At 42.2% G+C, this 18,392-nt stretch overlaps 1 protein-coding gene across 15 annotated transcripts in view; it reads left to right on the top strand.

Moving 5' to 3' along the window:
- ABLIM1 (actin binding LIM protein 1) overlaps positions 1–18,392 on the top strand; it is a 390,799-nt gene that overhangs the window by 244,348 nt on the left and 128,059 nt on the right. For all 15 annotated transcript variants that reach the window (XM_019034674.4, XM_019034676.4, XM_019034678.4 and 12 more), the window contains exons 3-4: positions 2,118–2,301; positions 6,320–6,429. In XM_019034674.4, the coding sequence (XP_018890219.1) occupies positions 2,118–2,301; positions 6,320–6,429 (294 nt within the window). The remainder of the gene's footprint in view (positions 1–2,117; positions 2,302–6,319; positions 6,430–18,392) is intronic.

Raw genomic sequence — 18,392 nt, 5'->3', positions numbered from 1 at the left:
TTTGAATGTAGCTTGGCATCTCTCAGTAGTGTTAAGAATTCATTTTTTAAGGCTATGTTATGTTCACAGAAACTAGGACTTTATTAATAAAGGATACTATATGTCAATTTCACAAAACCATGTGATCTGGAAAAGGCTGCAGACAGGTGCCCTAAGAAAGCAGTAAATACAAATAATTTCTAAAACATTTAGAATTAGCTTTGAAACTATCTCAATCTATTTTTTGTGTATTGCCACCAGATTACCCTTTTGACACCACATCTTTGTGTAACGACTCTGCATTTTTAAGCCATAGCTGACTGGAGGAGAGAATTTAGGGAATTACCAGTAGTCTGGATGCATTGTTTTGTCACTTCTCAGGGCTTTGAGAAATCGTAAGTTTGGAAAAATAACTGAGTCATCAGAACTTGATGTCACTGAGGAGTGAAATCAGTGGGAACCTGCCAAGTTTCAGGCAGGATTCAGTTTATTTCAAACATTGTGTTTCCTGTTTTATATTAGTTACAATTAGGTTCCTGAAGAAGAATCAAAAGAAGGCTCTCACCCCTCAAATACCTTGCCATCTTGTAGAAAAATAAGATCTGCACATAGACAGATATTGAAGAAAACACTCTAAGGTTCTGTGACCCGCTACCCCCAGACTGCCTATTGTTGCTGAAGAAATTTGCAATCAGAATGAGGCCAGTCCACACGTGGGTTCCCCTGACCCACAGGACTCATCTGGGGAAGAAGAAGCAGGTGGGAGAACAGTGGGGGCAGAGGAGAGGTTGGCAGGTGAGAGGAGGCAGCAGGTGGTGAATGAGCTGTTTTCCAGATAATATGATCACAGGAGTATTTATAGGGTGGTCAGTTTCAGGCATGATGGACTCAGGCCATAATCTTGGGTTACTTAATTGTAAATTGCAAAGAAGAAGGTCATGGCTGTGGAGTGTTGATCTAAACAAAGACTGATGAATCCACAGTGGAAAGTTTCTTTGTGGGTTTCGGATCACCTTGAACGTCTTCCGTAGCTTGTAGTTAGTGAAGAGTCCTGACTGAAGGTGGGGGAGTCGTGACTTTCATCAGAACCTTACTGAAGCCCTAGTTCATCTAGATGAATTAAGGAGTCATGGGAACTCAACAAATGAACCCTGGGAGCATTCGAGCAGGTCCTTAGGAAAGCAATTTACTGATTGAACTCACCTTGTCCCCACCCCAACTGAATACCAAATAATCAAGAAGAATCCTGGATTCTTTGCCTAAGGAATTATAAATTGGAATCAGTTGACCTTGGGGATAGCAAGGTTAAGGTCAGAGATTTCCAGCTTTGGCTGTTGCTTCTCAGCCATTTGGCAGAGAGAGATCTTTACTGTCAGGGACTGCTTTAGGCTTTATTTGCAGACAAATTGTTGTGACCTACTCTGGTCTTGTCTGGACATGTAGACCAGGCCCAAGCTCCCACTGCCTGTTTGCACCATCTCCCTAATCCACAGCTGCACAGTCGGAAGGAGATGCCAAAATCCAGACACAATAAAGCATCCAAATAACAGGTCTTTCCTCTTTTGCCTGTTTGTTTTTTATCTCCCTATAATATATAAATAATGGGCTTATTCTGTTTACTGCACAAAGAAAAAATGAAACATCTGAATTTTTCATAGCAGTGGAAAGTAGTTCCAGAGTGTGAAAAAATATAGCTATCGGAAATTTCAGCTACTGCCTTTGGTATAATGGAAATTTATTACTCAACTCCTAACAATCTTGGCCCAAACCATGCGGTTGTGTGGGCAGGCAGTGGGCACCTTTCCTAAATAGCACACTGCCAGGGACACCTTTGCTCATATTTGAGACAGCCTGAACGAAGGGTATCTTTCTATCAAAGACTGTTTGATTATCTCAGAATTTTAGACATATCACAAAAGCTGTTGAGACCTAGCCAGTGGATTTTACTTGTATGAGATATTGCATAGCTCCCAAAGGGAGGGTCAGAGCCCAATAATAAATAGCTCTTTGTACCCATCCCCTCCCTAGCCCCAAACCATTGAGATCACAGGGTAAGCAACCAGTCAGTATTCAGTCAAAGGCAGTGCTGCCTGGCAGTGTGGCAGATAATGACCAGATGTGAACTTGTCTCTCTACAGTGTGTGGCTGTGACCTGGCACAAGGGGGCTTCTTCATAAAGAACGGAGAGTATCTCTGCACCCTGGACTACCAGCGGATGTACGGGACACGCTGCCATGGCTGTGGGGAGTTCGTGGAGGGTGAAGTGGTGACCGCTCTGGGCAAGACCTACCATCCCAATTGCTTTGCTTGTACTATCTGCAAGTAAGTGAGCCTATCTTTCCAAAGCCTACACCTTCCTCCAACAGAGAAATTCTGGTTTGGGCTGTTAAAGGTTGGATTATACACCTTTTGTCTTGAGTAGCACATACTCTTATCCTTAGATTTCTTTCTTACTGTACTATCAGTCCTAGTAAAAAAGTAGATTAGTTGGAAACTGTATGCGTGATGTCCTCTACAAAGTAATATGACTGATTTTTAGTAGATTGAAACTAATTCTGAAAGCAGCTCTGGGTCTCAAAACATTTTGGAGCAATAAAAACATCAGGGGGAAATGGCATAACTGCTTAGAAGGGTAAAGCTTATTTGGAAGTACAAATTCCTAGGCCTGTGTGTGTGTTTAAAATGGTCTCTTTCATCTATAATAGGGGGTGGCAAACTGTGTCCCATGGGCTGAATTAGGCCTGATACCTGTTTTTGTGGATAAAGTTCTATTGGAACACAGCCACTCCCACTTGTGTGTGGCCTATAGCTGCTTCCACGCTGCAACAACAGAGTTGAGTCGTTGCGACAGAGACCATATGGTCCGCAAAGCCTTAAAAAATTTACAATCTCATCTTTGGGGGGAAATATTTGCCAACCCTGCTCTCTATATATCTGTCATCTACCAAGGCTGTATCTTAACTGTGCAAACCAGCTTGATTAAAATGATCAGTCAGGCTGGGTGTGGTGGCTCACCCTTATAATCCCAGCACTTTGGGAGGCCGAGGCAGGTACATCACCTGAGGTCAAGAGTTTGAGACCAGCCTGGCCAACATGGTGAAACCCTCTCTCTACTAAAAATACAAAAAAATTAGCCAGGCGAGGTGGCAGGTGCCTGTAATCTCAGCTGCTTGGGAGGCTGAGGCAGGAGAATGGCTTGAACCTGGGAGGCGGAGGTTGCAGTGAGCTGAGATTGTGCCACTGCACTCCAATCTGGGTGACACAGTGAGACTCCATCTCAAAAAAAATAAATAAATAAATAAATAATAAAATAAAATGATCAGTCAGAGAACAGAAGAAAACTATGTGAAGTGTGAGTGGGAAAATGTGGGGCTTTTTGTGGTTTTTGTGTTTTGAGGTCTGCATGTTATAAAACTTAAGATAGGTTTGATTCCTATAACTAGTAGACTCACCACCAAGGGTCAGCTGCTTTATTGATCAATTCTAATTTGGCAATTTTGCAATCCAGTGCCTTTTCAAGTGGAGATCTATTTGCTATGCCTTTCTAAAAACCCCAATTCAGAGGAGACGTGTTGTCTGTTTTTCAGCATTGTATGTTTCTAAGCCAGAGAGATGTAAGCTCTAGAAGGGAAGAGTCAATATTGTGTAATTAATTAACAAGATAATACTGATAAATCATAATAAGACACAAAATATTCATAATAAAATTATTTAAATAACTTTATAGCTATGTATTAGCTCATTTCTCCATTTCATTTTTTTTAAATCATAATTTAATAATTCTGGATGAATGAACTGAATATTTTTCTGTATTTAATCAAAAGCAAAGTTCTGCCCTGATTTTTCCCTTTTCAGGCCGTGGCACACAGCCTGGTTAAGAGTCCTGGGCTGGCATGGAGCCCCAAGTCCCAGTCTTACTTCCCAGGTTGAATTGAGACCTATGTGATTTAGCTTTTTCCAGACAATTGCCTCCACCTTAGAATGAGAAGCTGTGAACTAGATGCGAGTCATTTTTCAAGCCTCACTGATCACTGGAATCTCCTGGATGGGTGGGAATGGACTAGAGATGGGAGTCTCTCCACAAAGATCAATTTCTAGCCTATTTTCCCCCAAAACCTGCATGCTAATTAAGTAGTTTCTGGAGGGTTCTCATGTATGTTGTCAGTCAGCCAGGTTGGAAGGCTGTGTTCCCAGTAAACTCTAAGAGCCCTTCTGATCCTGACCCTGAGAGGTCATTGCTTTGAAGTTGGTATAATGATAAAAAACGATTTATTAACTATGGCCCTGTCCCTGGACATTTGAGCCAGCAAAGGAGCACTTACTGCTACTGCCTCTACTGCTGCCGAATGACAATAATTCTGTCTGTGTTGGGGCCTCCTTTTTAGTTGAGAAGTTATATTCATACAGAAGTTAATTTCACCCTCTTAGCAATTCTTTGAAGGGAACCAGGAGTTAATATCTCTATTTATGAGTGACTTTGAGGCTCACAGTTTAAGGGACATTCCCAAGTTAATGTTAGAACTCAGGTTTTCTAACTCTAAATCCAGGTCTCTTTCTATTATAAACATTCATGCAAATAAAAGAAGGAAGTTATCCAGTATGGGCAGAGGATATAGGGAGGGAGGAAATTACTGAAAAGGGCCATTTACAAAACAACAAAACCCACCCTTCAGAAGGCCCAGCCCAAGTTGAGAACTGGATTCTGGCTTGTCCCATAGAGGATCCGTGTGGGACTCGGGTCTAAAAAAATAAGCTTGGATGGGAAGGAAGGCCTGGGCTTGGGTGGGGTAAGCGAGGTGCCCCTGGGCATGCAACAGGTAAAGGGCACTTATTCTCAGGGTCCTGCAAGTGCTGGGTCAGCCACGGAGCACGAGTGCCTCTTTAAACGCTGTGTCCGGGTCCACTCCTGGCCTGGTCGGAGGCAAAAGAACCTGTGCGTGTTGTGTCGAATGGATCCTTAACTTCCTGACTCCCTCCTTACAGAACAGATTTAAGACTTGTTCAGGTTTAGCTAATGAGTGTGAAGCAGTAGGGCTACTGGCATCCAGCAGAGGGTGATTTTTGATTCTTAAAAATAAAACAAGTTCTAAGTTGGTGGATGCCATCTGCACCTGCCTATGGCTTGATCTCCCTAGCTGGTCAATCCAGGCACGTCACTTCACCTCTCCGAGCCTTCACTGTACTGCCGAAAGTGACACAGCATCACAAGTGGAGAGGACACCACCTCTCCTCGGGACTTCTAAAATGTAAGGGTGTAAGAATTTAAAACTCTCTGTGATGACTGGAGCAAGCCACATTTGTGGGGTTAAGTCCAAATTTACCTATATGTTGTTTATTACAGTTAATTGCCAATTGTTAGGCTACTGAAGGGCAACTTAAAGGGAATGTAGCAGCTGTGGAAATAAAAATAAATGTCAAAAAGCTGGTACTTGCTCTTAAGTAATTGCTTCTAACTAAGATTTGTGGTGATGTTCAGCTTGTGAGTTTCACGTTTCCTAATTGACAGCATCACACATTTGAAAAATCACTTTGATGAAGACTATTGGCACATAGGCCAAGGGCAAGTGAGTGGGCATGGAAACTGTCATATGTCTGTTCATTAATGACTTGTTTAAAGGGCTGTCTGCCTGGTGATCTGGGAGAAGAAACTGATTATCTACATGCAGAAGGCAATATTTTTGCAAAATGTGCTGCTATTGATGAATATCTACTATGAAGAGAAATTGTCTTTCTGAAAAGAAGCTAATATGAATTCTTAAACAGATATTTACAGCCTGTCCCATTTCTCCCAGTTTATAAGGGACTGGGTCTCCAGCACCATGAAACGTTCCGTTCACTCATGTAGGTGTCCAGCACAAAGTCTAATTCTGCATAATCATCACAGAGGTCTAGGCACGGTCCCAGGGAACTGAAAGACCCACTGCTTACTGCTTGACCTGTAGCCAGGTCTCCTGGGGCAGGGCCTTAAGCTTCACTGGGAATTCATGGTATTTAAAATATTTTTTCATGAAGGACTTTCCATTTGGAAACTTACTGTTCTGTGTGCCCCGCTAGATCACTTGCTGGAATATCCCTTCACTAATGAATGGAGGTAAATCATTCCATTTTACTACCTGGTTGCCCTTAGAACCAGTACATTCCCCTTTCTTCTCAAAATGAGGCACATTTATTTGTTTGGACTGTCTCCAGCTGGCTGGCTTGGTTATGACTGCATTTCAGACATGTTGGCTGCTGCTTCTCCAAGAAATAAATGGGCACCGGAGGGCAGCAAGCAGAAGGAATAAGGAAAAGGAATGAAATTGCTGCAATAACCTTGAGGGCGATGTCTTTCTGCCTCCAGGCGCCCGTTTCCACCCGGAGACCGAGTCACATTCAATGGGAGAGACTGCCTTTGTCAACTCTGTGCACAGCCGATGTCGTCCAGTCCTAAAGAAACCACCTTCTCCAGCAGTAAGTGCCCCTGTGACCCGCTGACGTGAATACCTATGTAGTCCAGAGGTAGCTCAGGCAGGTGCCTTCCTTTTTGAGAAATGCCGTTAGCTGGAAATGAGAGTCATCTATCTACTTGAATAGATATTTCTCCAAAGATGACATTAAAATGGCCAACAGGTACATGAAAAGGTGCTCAATGTTATAAGTCATCAGGGAAATGCAAATCAAAACAACCATAAGATACCAACTTATACCTGTTAAGATAGCTATTATAAAAAAGACAGGAGATGACGAGCATCAGCCTAGGTGTGGAGAAAAGGGAGCCCTTGAACACTGTTGGTAGGAATGTAGATTCTTGACGTAGGCATCATGGAAAACAGCATGGAGGCTCCTAAAGAAATTAAAAATAGGCCAGGTGTGGTGGCTCATGCCTGTAATCCCAGCACTTTGGGAGGCTGAGGCGGGAGGATTGCTTGAGCCTCATTTAAAAACAGCCTGGGCAACATGACAAAATCCCATCTCTACAAAAAATGCAAAAAGTAGCTGTGTATGATAGTGCACGTCTGTAGTCCCAACTACTTGGGAGGCTGAGATGGGAGGATAGCTTGAGCCTGGGAGGCGAAGGTTGAGGTTGCAGTGAGCTGAGATTGTACCACTGCACTCCAGCCTGTGTGACAAAGCTAGACCATCTCAAAAAAAAAAAAAAAAAAAAACCCAGAAAAATAGAACTACCACGTGACCCAGAAATTCCTTTGCATACACAAAAATATCTAATATGTGAAAAAAATTAAAGTAGGAATAAAATTAAAGCAGAATAAAAGAGCTGCATGTATATGGGGCAGAGAAGACTTCTCTCAAATATGACACCTAAGGAGAGGTTTGAAGAAAGTGTGGGAAAAAGCTGCACATATATCTGGGGACTTGTCATTATTTACAAGGTCTTGTTTGACCTGTCAGAATCCATAGAGAACCTACTTACCCCCAAATAAAAAGAGTGGCCAATTGCACCATTTCTTCTGGAAAACAACATCGGGTAGGCCAGTTAACACACATTTTAAGTCGATGCATTATGAACTGTGGGCACCAGGCAAGGAAGCTCTACTCCCATCTCTTCATCTCTTTCCTGGGACATTAGGAAGTGAACTAGAGGTTTGCCTTGGGTTCTGTGGCTTTTGCCAGTCCTTGGGAGATTTGGAATAAACCTCTTTAAGCCCTTAAGTGAGTCTTAATACGTAAGGATGAGATAAACCACTTCTGCACCAGAGAAATTCAGTGCAATTTATAATAGTGATTCCAAATCTTCCTATTAGAGAGAAGTGTTATACTTGTTAAAAAGAAGAATGTTCTGACTAAAGCATTTGCATAGAAATTGGATTTTTGACCATTGGGAGGAAAGAAGAAAATACACATATTAGCACATGTTATTCAGCACACATGACTGGATCCTTGGCGTGTGAATTTGTGTGACCTGCTGACACATAACAGCAGCTTGGGTAGGATGACAGCTACAAAGCAAGGCACCATCCTAGACCCCTAGTAGGGTTTCAAGTCCTTCACCATTCTTGCTACCCTGCCCCAAACACAAGAGATACAGTTAGCCTCTGGTCACTGGGAAGGTAACCTCCAGTGGGAATTGTCACCCCATTATTTGGGAGGGCTTGCTTTGAAAGTACATTACCAAAAACTTTGAAGGAATTCTTGTCCAGTTAAGAAAAAGAGGCCCTGTAATCCCAGCACTTTGAGAGGCTGAGACGGGCGCATCACGAGGTCAGGAGTTCAAGACTAGCCTGTCCAACATGTTGAAACCCTATCTCTACTAAAAATACAAAAATTAGCCGAGCGTGGTGGCGGGTACCTGTAATCCCAGCTACTCGGGAGGCTAAGGCAGGAGAATACCTTGAAACCGGAAGGCAGAGGTTGCAGTGAGCCGAGATCGCGCCACTGCACTCCAGCCTGGGCAACAAGAGCAAAACTCCGTCTCAAAGAAAAAAAAAAAGAAAAAGAAAAAGAGGCTTTTATGATTTTTATGAGTTCCAGAATATGGCGATAGCTGTAGCAGAGAACATGTCCACAAGGCCCATCATGGGAATGGCTGTGTCCTCATTGTGAAGTCCTTTAGTCCAACTATGTTTTTTGGTAGGCGGGGAAATTGAGGCCCACAGGCATACTTAAGGTCACATAAGCTATCTAGTAAGATAGGGTCAGATGCACGTCTTTTGGCTCCTGGTTTTTTGTTTGCTCTCTCTCTCTTTTTTAAATCTAATGCTCTTCATTGTTTGGTTTAAGATATAGAAGCATGATATCTTTTAAGGCTTCCAACCCTCTCTGGCCATGTAATTTGGGAGCATGTTTCCTAGTCACAGCTCTACCGAAATGTTGATTCTAATTTTTATTAAATTTCTTTATCTGTATTTTGTTTTTATATGGCATACATGTTATGCACATGTAAGTGAACATTAAAAACATAAAAATGTAATCTAACTCAAAGCCATTGCATGTTTAATATTATATTTAACCATCATTGCTTATGTGCAAATTGTTGGGCCAAGTTGTATTTTCTCCTTTGCTTCCAATGGATGAAATCCCATTTCTATGCAACTGCTTTGGTCAGGACATCTTTATTTTTAACAAGTACTTGTCTATTTAAGTAAGTACTCAAATGGCATTTATGGGGTGTGTGTGGGTGTCTATAAAAAAGAAAGCTATTTTATATAGATACACACTTGCAAATTACCCAGACTAGACAGGCACACAAATATTAGAGCAATGGGAATTTCTGGCAAGTTTCAGAAATTCATTGGAGCATAATTAGAAAACACTTGTTTGCTATTCGTGACTCTTCAAGAATTGCCCTATACTTTAAAACTAGCCTGTGTGACTTTAGTTCCTCTTTTATGACTTTTGAAAAATTTTTAATGTTTTTTTAAAAATTCCAGGGCACATGTGCAGGACGTGCAGGTTTGTTACATGGGTAAACGTGTGCCATGGTGGTTTGCTGCACCTGTCAACCCATCACCTAGGTATTAAGTCCCGCGTGCCTTAGCTCTTTTCCCTTTTTAAACTTCGTAAAGCTTCCTAAGTGGAAGTAGAAAGTAGCCTTTTTAAAATGTGAATCTCTCCCTTGATAATGTTCACAGAGTCGGTGAAACCTACCAAAAGCCAAGGCCAAGGTCCTCTTTTTCCTTTGAAATATCCTGTTCAGAAATGAGTTTGCTCTTCTGAACCACAGTTTTATTTCACATTCTGTGACTGGTTTCCCATCATCTCTAAATAGGAGGGGAAGACAGCAGATAGGTAGAGAAATACGAGCAAAGTGGATGGAGTGGACATTTATATGAAAGAGTCTCTGACCTTATTGAGGAAAGATGCAGCCTTTTTCTTTCAGCTGCTCAGCAGCTGCCATGTCTGTATTGTTCTGCTTTAGGAAGAGCTCCCACTGGAGTGCTCTGTTCAGTGCTTCCTCCACCTTGCAGTAACTCTTCTAACCTTGATATCTGTTTTATTTCCCTCATCAAGCACTCACATAGTACTTATGATATATCAGGTACTGTGTAACTGGTTTACATTATTAACTCATTTAATCCTCATAACAATCCTATAGCTTGGCACTAATACTATCCCCTTTTCAGAGAAGAAGAAACAAATGTCCATAGAGGTTAAATAATTTGCCCAATGTTCCATAGACAGTATCAGAGCCGGGATCTAAACCCAGGTGATCTGGCTCCCGATGCCATGTTCCTGTCCCTGATAGTTCTTTGATGATGTAGGTATCACTCTCTGATTTTCAAAGACGTGAGTGCTGAGCCTTGGAGCAGTGGCACATTTGTCTGCAGATTATCCAGGTGCCCTGACTCCAAGAGCTGTGCACTTTCTACATGGGAGGCACAGCAGCCTCCCTGTTATATCAAGTGTTGGTGAATGGAAACCACCAGACAGTTTTTGTTTTTGAGACAGAGTCTCACTCTGTCGCCCAGGCTGGAGTGCAGTGGTGTGATCCTGGCTCATTGCAACCTCTGCCTCCCAGGTTCAAGCAATTCTCCTGCCTCAGCCTGCTGAGTAGCTGGGATTGCAGGCATGCACTACCACACCTGGCTAATTTTTGTATTTTTAGTAGAGATGTTGTTTCACCATGTTGGCCAGGCTGGTCTCTAACTCCCGACCTCAAGTGATCTGCCCGCCTCAGCCTCCCAAAGTGCTGGGATTACAGGCGTGAGCCACCATGCCCGGCCAAAATCATTAGGAAGTTATTTATAGACACAAACAACTTCAATGAAAGATTATTGCCTTGAATTATTTAAAACTGTTGCTGCATCCAGTCTAAAGCAATTTGAATCCAATAAGCAATAAACATTACATGAAAGCAAGATAGTAGTGAAAGTTAGCACACAGGGTTTTGATGAACATTAACTAGATTGTTTTATTAGTTGATTCATATTTTTTTAAAAATATTATGTCCAGAAGACATGCTTTACAAGAAGGTTAAGTACAATCTTCGAAAGCTTCATTCCACTCCCTTCTTCATGTATTTACCAATAACGGAGAGAGGGGCTGGATTCCCATGGGTTAAGGAGGGATGTGAGAGAAAGTCTGTGTGTGGCAACTGAGAGTGTAGGGAATCAGGTTTGGGTTGTCATTTCCTACAGGGCTCCTATGTATTTCAGACATCTGAGCAGGAGTGGGCTGCTGTCTACAGTCACCCTTTCCATGTCAAAGGGTGTCTGACTAGTGTCTGATGGCGTGTGGGTTTGCGGGGATTGACAAGATGAACACCCACACAAACACATGCAGGCTCATCTTTCTCTTTTCCCTCCTCTGTGTGCAACATCATTATTCTAACTGCAATTGGAACTCCTACAGGTATCAAGACAAATGCTCTAGTCTGACTGAATTGAAATCATTTCGACCGGGTGTGGTGGCTCATGCCTCTAATTCCAGCACTTTGGGAGGCCGAGGCAGGCGGATCACAAGGTCAGGAGGTAGAGACCATCCTGGCTAACACGGTGAAACCCCATCTCTACTAAAAATACAAAAAAATTAGCGAGGCATGGTGGCGGGCGCCTATAGTCCCAGCTACTCAGGAGGCTGAGGCAGGAGGATGGTGTGAACCCGGGAGGCGGAGCTTGCAGTGAGCCGAGATCACGCCACTGCACTCCAGCCTGGGCGACAGATCGAGACTCTGTCTCAAAAAAAAAAAAAAAAAAAAAAAAAAAGAAAGAAATCATTTCAGATAAAGCATCACGTGCATGTTTCCAAAGGGGAGGCAGACATTTCCAATTATTTTACTTTTCTATTTAGTCCAGTAGCCTTTAATACATGCAAGATAACTTTCTTTTATCTTTACGTTCTCTCTAAAAAAAAAATCATTGTCATGTTGAGTGAGAACTGTCTGCCAAGGGAGCGTAGGAAAGATCTGCCCTGGCTTCCGAGTGCCTAGGGTCAGGTCCTGGCTCTTCCACTTACTAGCAACCTCTTTACTTCCCCATCCTCCACTTCCTCATCTGTGAAATGGGATGGTCATAGATCCCTACATTGTAGGATTACATGAGTAAATAAAATGCTATGTACTTATAAAACAGTAACTTACTGTTCAGGCACTGACTTCTGAATTTTCTTGGAGGACAGTTCCCACATTTTGTGACTCTGCTCTTGTCACTCTGCTGGTCATGACAGCTGCCTTTCTCTGCTCATTTGATATTTTCTACCAGTATAAAAACTGACAAAGGCAGGAATGCATCCACACATGTAGCACATGGATTGTTGGAGTTTGACTCATAGTGATGAGTTTTTATGACAGCATCTCCAAAAACAGATCTGCCTCTCCTTCTTTAGACACATTCTCCCTATAGGATGCAATGGCAGAGGAGGCCTGGCAGGGAACTGCTGAAGAGTAGGGGTTCTGGACAAGTTCTTGGATGGTTCTAATTCCAGCTCTAGCACTTAAAGGATATGTGGCCTTGAGAAATCAATCTTTCTATGTCTCTGTTTCTTTGCCTATACAATGGGAAACAATAGTAGTTCCTTTCTCATAAGGTAGTTGTGAAGATTAACAAAAATGGGGTGCTTAGAAAATTGGTGACACATGGGAAGCACATATGTGTTGGCCATTATTCTTTAAGGAAGTTGTGAAATTATAAGCCAGGAACTTGAGCCTAGAGATACTCAGGACCAGAAAAGAAATAAAAAAAGAAAAGAGCACAGCATAATGGTTGACAGTGTGGGCTCTGCATTTCAGATGTGCCTGGGTTTGAATCCTGGTCCTACCTGTTCCTAGTCATGTAGGGTTGGGCAAGTCATTTGATATCTCAGAAACTCAGTGCCCTCGTCTGTAAATTGGAAAATCTCTGCTTCAAAGAGTTGTTATGATGACAAAGTAAGATACTTCATGGAAAGGCAGTCTAAATGGGGAGAGGGGACCTGTAAAACCCATGTAGGATGCTGGGTGCAGTGGCTCACACCTGTAATCCCAGCACTTTGGGAGGCCGAGGTGGGCAGATCATGAGGTCAGGAGTTTGAGACCAGCCTGGCTAATATGGTGAAACCGCATCTCTACTAAAAAAAAAAAAAAAAAAAAAAAAATATATATATATATATATATATATATATATATATATACACAAACATTAGCTGGGTGTGCTTGCACGCGCCGGTAGTCCCAGCTACTCGGGAGGCTAAGGGAGAAGAATCGCTTGAACCCGGGAGGCGGAGGTTGCAGTGAGCCGAGATCATGCCACTGCACTCCAGCCTGGGTGACAGAGCAAGACTTTGTCTCAAAAAACGAACAAAAAACCCATGCAGGAGGAAACCCACCCAGAACAAAGGCTTTGTTATTGTGTGTCTTGAGAAGTGAAATTGGAAGATAGAGCAACGAGGCCAGGTCCAGGGATGCCTGGAGGAGTTTGGCCACACAGAGTTCCTGAGGATCATTTTAACCTAGAGGATGACCAGATGAAAACAATGTTCTAGAAAGACTAAGGTAGAGAGAATAATATGCAAAATCACTGATTTTGGATCAGGGATCAAGGTTGGGGGGACCATTGATTGTATTACTGATAATGGCTGTGGGAAAAGATGAGGAAGGTAAATGAAAATCTCATTTTTACAAAGATCTAGGATGCCATTCACTCATTCAACAAACATCTCATTGAACACCTACTGTGTTCCAGGCATTGTTCTAGGCACCAGCTAATTTTTTTTTTTTTGAGACGGAGCCTCTCTTTGTCACCCAGGCTGGAGTACAGTGGTGCAATCTTGGCTCACTGCGACTTCCGCCTGCCAGGTTCAAGTGATTCTCCCACATCAGCCTCCCAAGTAGCCAGGACTGCAGGCATGTGTCACCACGACTGGCTAATTTTGTGTGTGTGTGTGTGTATTTTTTGTAGAGACAGGGTTTCACTATGTTGACCAGGCTAGTCTGAAATTCCTGACCTCAAATAATCGACCCACCTCAGCTTCCCAAAGTGCTGGGATTACAGGCATTAGCCACCAGTCCTGGTCTAAATTCTTTATTATATACTTAACATATTATATTACTATTATACATTTGTCACAACTAAGAAACCGCCATTGGCACATAACCAATTGCATTTTAATTGTTTACATGCGTGCCCACCTCCACTACCAAGAAAATGAAAACTCATGGACAGACAACTCTGTTGTCTGTCTTTCTTATACAAGGCCTAGCACTTAAACTCCTGGATAAAAGTTCCGGAAATTGAATCAAAGCTTTCTCTGTCTCTAGACAGGGTTAATTACAGTCTTCTTGTTTTAAGTATTCATTGAAAAACAACACACATATTACAGAAACATACAAAAGAGATAAAGATCACCCGAAATCCCATCACTAAGAGGTGACCTCTGTTAACATTTTGGTGAACATTCTTCTGAATATCACTATAAGTGCTACAGACATGTACATGGTTTTACATAACTTCTTCCCATAGTATTTTGTTTGCATGTCTTCTTTTCCAAAGTCATTTATTCGTCTGAGTGTCACACAAAAGGCTGAAACCCTTAAATTTACTTGGGTTGCTTGGCAATGGGGTGAGCTCACGTGTGTCCTGGTAAAGCTGTGCTTTGATTTCCATTAGAACATATTACCATATAGCCCTGTTACCTCCTGGTATATTTCTCTCTCTAACCAGACTGTCAGCTACTGAACGGCAAGGACTGGTTTTTTTGTTTGTTTGGGTTTTTTTTCTTTTTGGCTTTTATGAATAGCACTGTGCACCTAGCAAGCACACACATGTTCATTTAGTGAGTGAATTGATACCATCCCAGGAGAGCCTTTGAGGGAGTAAATCTCAGCTCCCAGGTCTGAATGGTGAGGTCTGATTGCTGTTTGAATGAAGATGCAGTTTGCATGCATGTGAAGTAAGGTGTACTGGCATGTTTAAACTCTCTGTTATTTTCTCATCTCACAAATGTTTTCCCTTACTTAACAGGGGAAGCAGTTATTGCTTCTGATAAATTTTTTGATAGCAGAATCAAAACATGTTTGTTTGTTTGTTTGTTTTTTGAGATGGAGTCTCGCTCTGTTGCCCAGGCTGGACTGCAGTGGCGCGATCTTGGCTCACTGCAAGCTCCGCCTCCTGGATTCACACCATTCTCCTCCCAAGTAGCTGGGACTACAGGTGCCCGCCACCATGCCTGGCTAATTTTTTGTATTTTTAGTAGAGACGGGGTTTCACCGTGTTAGCCAGGATGGTCTCGATCTCCTGACCTTGTGATCCACCTGCCTCGGCCTCCCAAAGTGCTGGGATTACAGGCGTGAGCCACCGCGCCCAGCCAAAACATGTTTTTAAGAAAAGGTAGAGGTGTCAGGGAATGGATCTCCTCAACTTTGAGTATAACACTGGAGAGCAGCTACACTTCTCTGAACGTAGAGGTAGCCAGCCCCTGACCTGGAGGAGGGGTGACCTGGTGTGGCAATTTCAATGTTGCTCTACTGGATATTGAGAGAGGTGTTGAGAGGCTTTGGAATCTTACATAGTAGCCAAAGGTTCATTGCAGAGACAAGGTATAGTGCAAAGAGGAACAATAATATTCAGATTTTTCCTACTGAAATCTGTAACAATTATGACCCAGACATCAAGATCCCAGAGTGATCCATCTTTTCCCTCATCCTGAGCCTGGATTATCTAAGTTTCAAGAAAGGAAGAAAAATTCCTGCTTTATAGGGAATGGGTGCAACTCGGATTAATTTAAAAGTGCTTTCAGTAGGTGGAAAGCTAGTGGCATTTTGTTATTTGCTGTTTTTCTTTCAGCAGTTATATGTCTTATGTGACAAAGCCCACATCTAAAAACTTATCAGTAGAACTGGAATTTCAGTAGTTGGAACAGCAGTCATTTCCCAGTTTAATTTTAATGTTTAAGTAACAGTAAAAATTCAGCTGTTTAAAAGCACTGCTTTGTATATCTGTAATTGTATATTTATACAGATTGTTCCTGGAAGGATATTTGAGCAATTGCTATTAGTAGTTGCCTCTAGGAAGGGAGAGAGAGAACTGGGTAGCTGGGAGACAGGGAGAGAAGGGAAATGATTTTTAGTGTATTTTTCACCCTATGTTTTTACCTATTTAAAAGCAAACTATATTAAAAATAAAATAATGTTCATTTTTCAAAATAAAATAAGACTCATTCCAAAGTCTTGCTGATGCCTGCCCTTGCTGTGACCTTCAGCCATGTGTGTATTAAGTGACAGGTCACGTGATGAAAGAACTAAAAGTGACATTCTGCCCCTTCTTGTCTTCTTCCTATCTTGGAATAGGATAAATGAGCTGAGGTTTGCTAATGAGTATGAATCTGAGAAGCTGATGTAGAACTCAAGTATGATTTCCTCTTTGGCCAGAGCCCGGGTATGCTAGGTGAACATAGCCAGTTAAAGATTTAACATAAACCTCTTCGCCAGGTTAAAGTTTACACCTACATTAGGGAAATCAGCTCAAGAGCAAATTTTCTGGAAACAATTTGTTTTAATTGAGGTGAAATTCACATAGCATAAAATTGACGATTTTAAAGTGAACGTTTCAGTGGCCTTTAATGCATTCACTGCAAATGTGCTTTTGTACAGCCATCACCTCTATCTAGTTCCAAAACATTTTCATCACCCCAAAAGAAAATTCCTGTACCCATTAGGCAGTTACTCCCCTTCCCCCACTTTTTCCCAGTCTCTAGAAACTACCAATCTGCTTTCTGTCTCTATGGATTTACCTATTCTCGATATTTTATATTAATGGAGTTATACACTACTAGCCTTTTGTGTCTGGCTTCTTTATTTAGTATCATGATTTTTAAGGTTGATCCAGTTCGTACCATTTGTTTGTGCAGTTGTGTTGCTCAACAACAGGGATACGTGCTGACAAATGCATCCTTAGGTGATGTTGTCATTGTGTGACCTCTACTTACACAAACCTAGATGGTATAGCTTACTACACACCGAGGCTATATGGCATAGCCTATTACTCCTAGGCTACAAACGTGTATAGCATGTGACTATACTGAATACTGTAGGCAGTTATAACACGATAAGTGTTTGTGCGTCTAAACATATCTATACATAGAAAAGGTAATGTATTGTGCTTCATGTTACGGAGGCCACAGTGTCACAAGGCAATAGGAATTTTTCAGCTTCGTTGCAATCTTATGGGACTACCGTCATGTATGCAGTCTGTCATTGACCCAAACATCATTATGTGGTGCATGACTGTACTTCATTTCTTTATGGCTGAATAATGTTACATTGTATGGCTGTATCACATTTTGTTTATCCATTCATCTGTTAATGGGTATTTAGGTCATTTCCATCTTTGGCTATTATGAATAGCTCTGCAATGAACATTCACGTATGAATATTTGTCTGAGTACTTGTTTTTAATCCTTTTGGGTCTTGGTACATTTTAAGGGGAGTTTGCTAAGAATGATCCCAAATCTTGAAAGCATTGGTGGCGTTTTCTTAAGCTCTCCCAGAAATTACTGGGCTGGTGCTCACTAATGTTTATGGCATGGCAGGCTATGGCATGGGCACCATCGAATGACCTTAGGTGACGGCAGGTAGCAGAGTTCATCTGGGTGCCTTTCTTCCTCTCTTGTTTGCTTTCTCTCCCACTCTTAGATCCTTCCCTCTTTCTACTGCTTTTCTTCTGCTCTATTGCTGGCCATAATTTGAGCAGAGGATCATATGGCCATTGCTTAGCCTGCTGGTAGAAATTTACCTCAGGTTTTCTAAACTCTCCAGAAAAAAGAGTATCAACAGTGCTCAAAACACAGCCTTCAAGCTTCAGCCATGTTACTTCTGTCTCCCTGCAAAAAGATACAAAGTCCTTTGTGGCTCAGGGATCACATAACGTTTGCAAGGCATGTCTGGATTATATTTTGTAAGCAGAAGGAAGAACTGCTCTAAGCCCACAGGGAAGCACTGGTAGAGCCATGTGCTAGGTGGGTGGTCACTTGCCCTGCCCCGAGGGAGACCCCAGGGTGAGCATATCCTGTCCACTACAGCCATGGCCACAACTTTTCACCCATGAAGGTTGGAAGTCAGTATCTTTTTCTTTTTTCTTTCTTTCTTTCTTTTTTGTTTTTGAGAGACGAGTTTTTGCTATGTTGTTCAAGCTGGTCTCAAACTCCTGGGCTCAATTAATCCTCCCACCTCAGCCTCCTGAGTAGCTGGGATTACAGGCATGTGCCACCACACCCGACTGGAAATCAGAATCTTCAAGGTTGCCATGTGACCATCGCCTTTTCTGAGAGCATCCCATGATTGGGTGGTGCTTGGCTTTGTTTTGATAGCTTCCCATTTTCCTCTTGCTATGCAAATGGCATTTTCAGGCGAAAGAGAGCCCTTCTTTTGATTTCAGGTCAGTCCCTATGATATTTACATCCTCAGAAATGATGTGAGCAACCACATGAGACCAATGGAGTAGGGACTGGAAAGCAATGATGCTCCAGGCCTGTCCTCCATCAGCTGGGCTTTTGAAATTGTTACC

Source organism: Gorilla gorilla, chromosome 8 (assembly GCF_029281585.2).
Source record: "Gorilla gorilla gorilla isolate KB3781 chromosome 8, NHGRI_mGorGor1-v2.1_pri, whole genome shotgun sequence".
NCBI classification, from domain to species: domain Eukaryota; kingdom Metazoa; phylum Chordata; class Mammalia; order Primates; family Hominidae; genus Gorilla; species Gorilla gorilla.
Note: the sequence above shows the minus strand (reverse complement) of the source record. Positions and strands in the feature narration are given on the sequence as shown.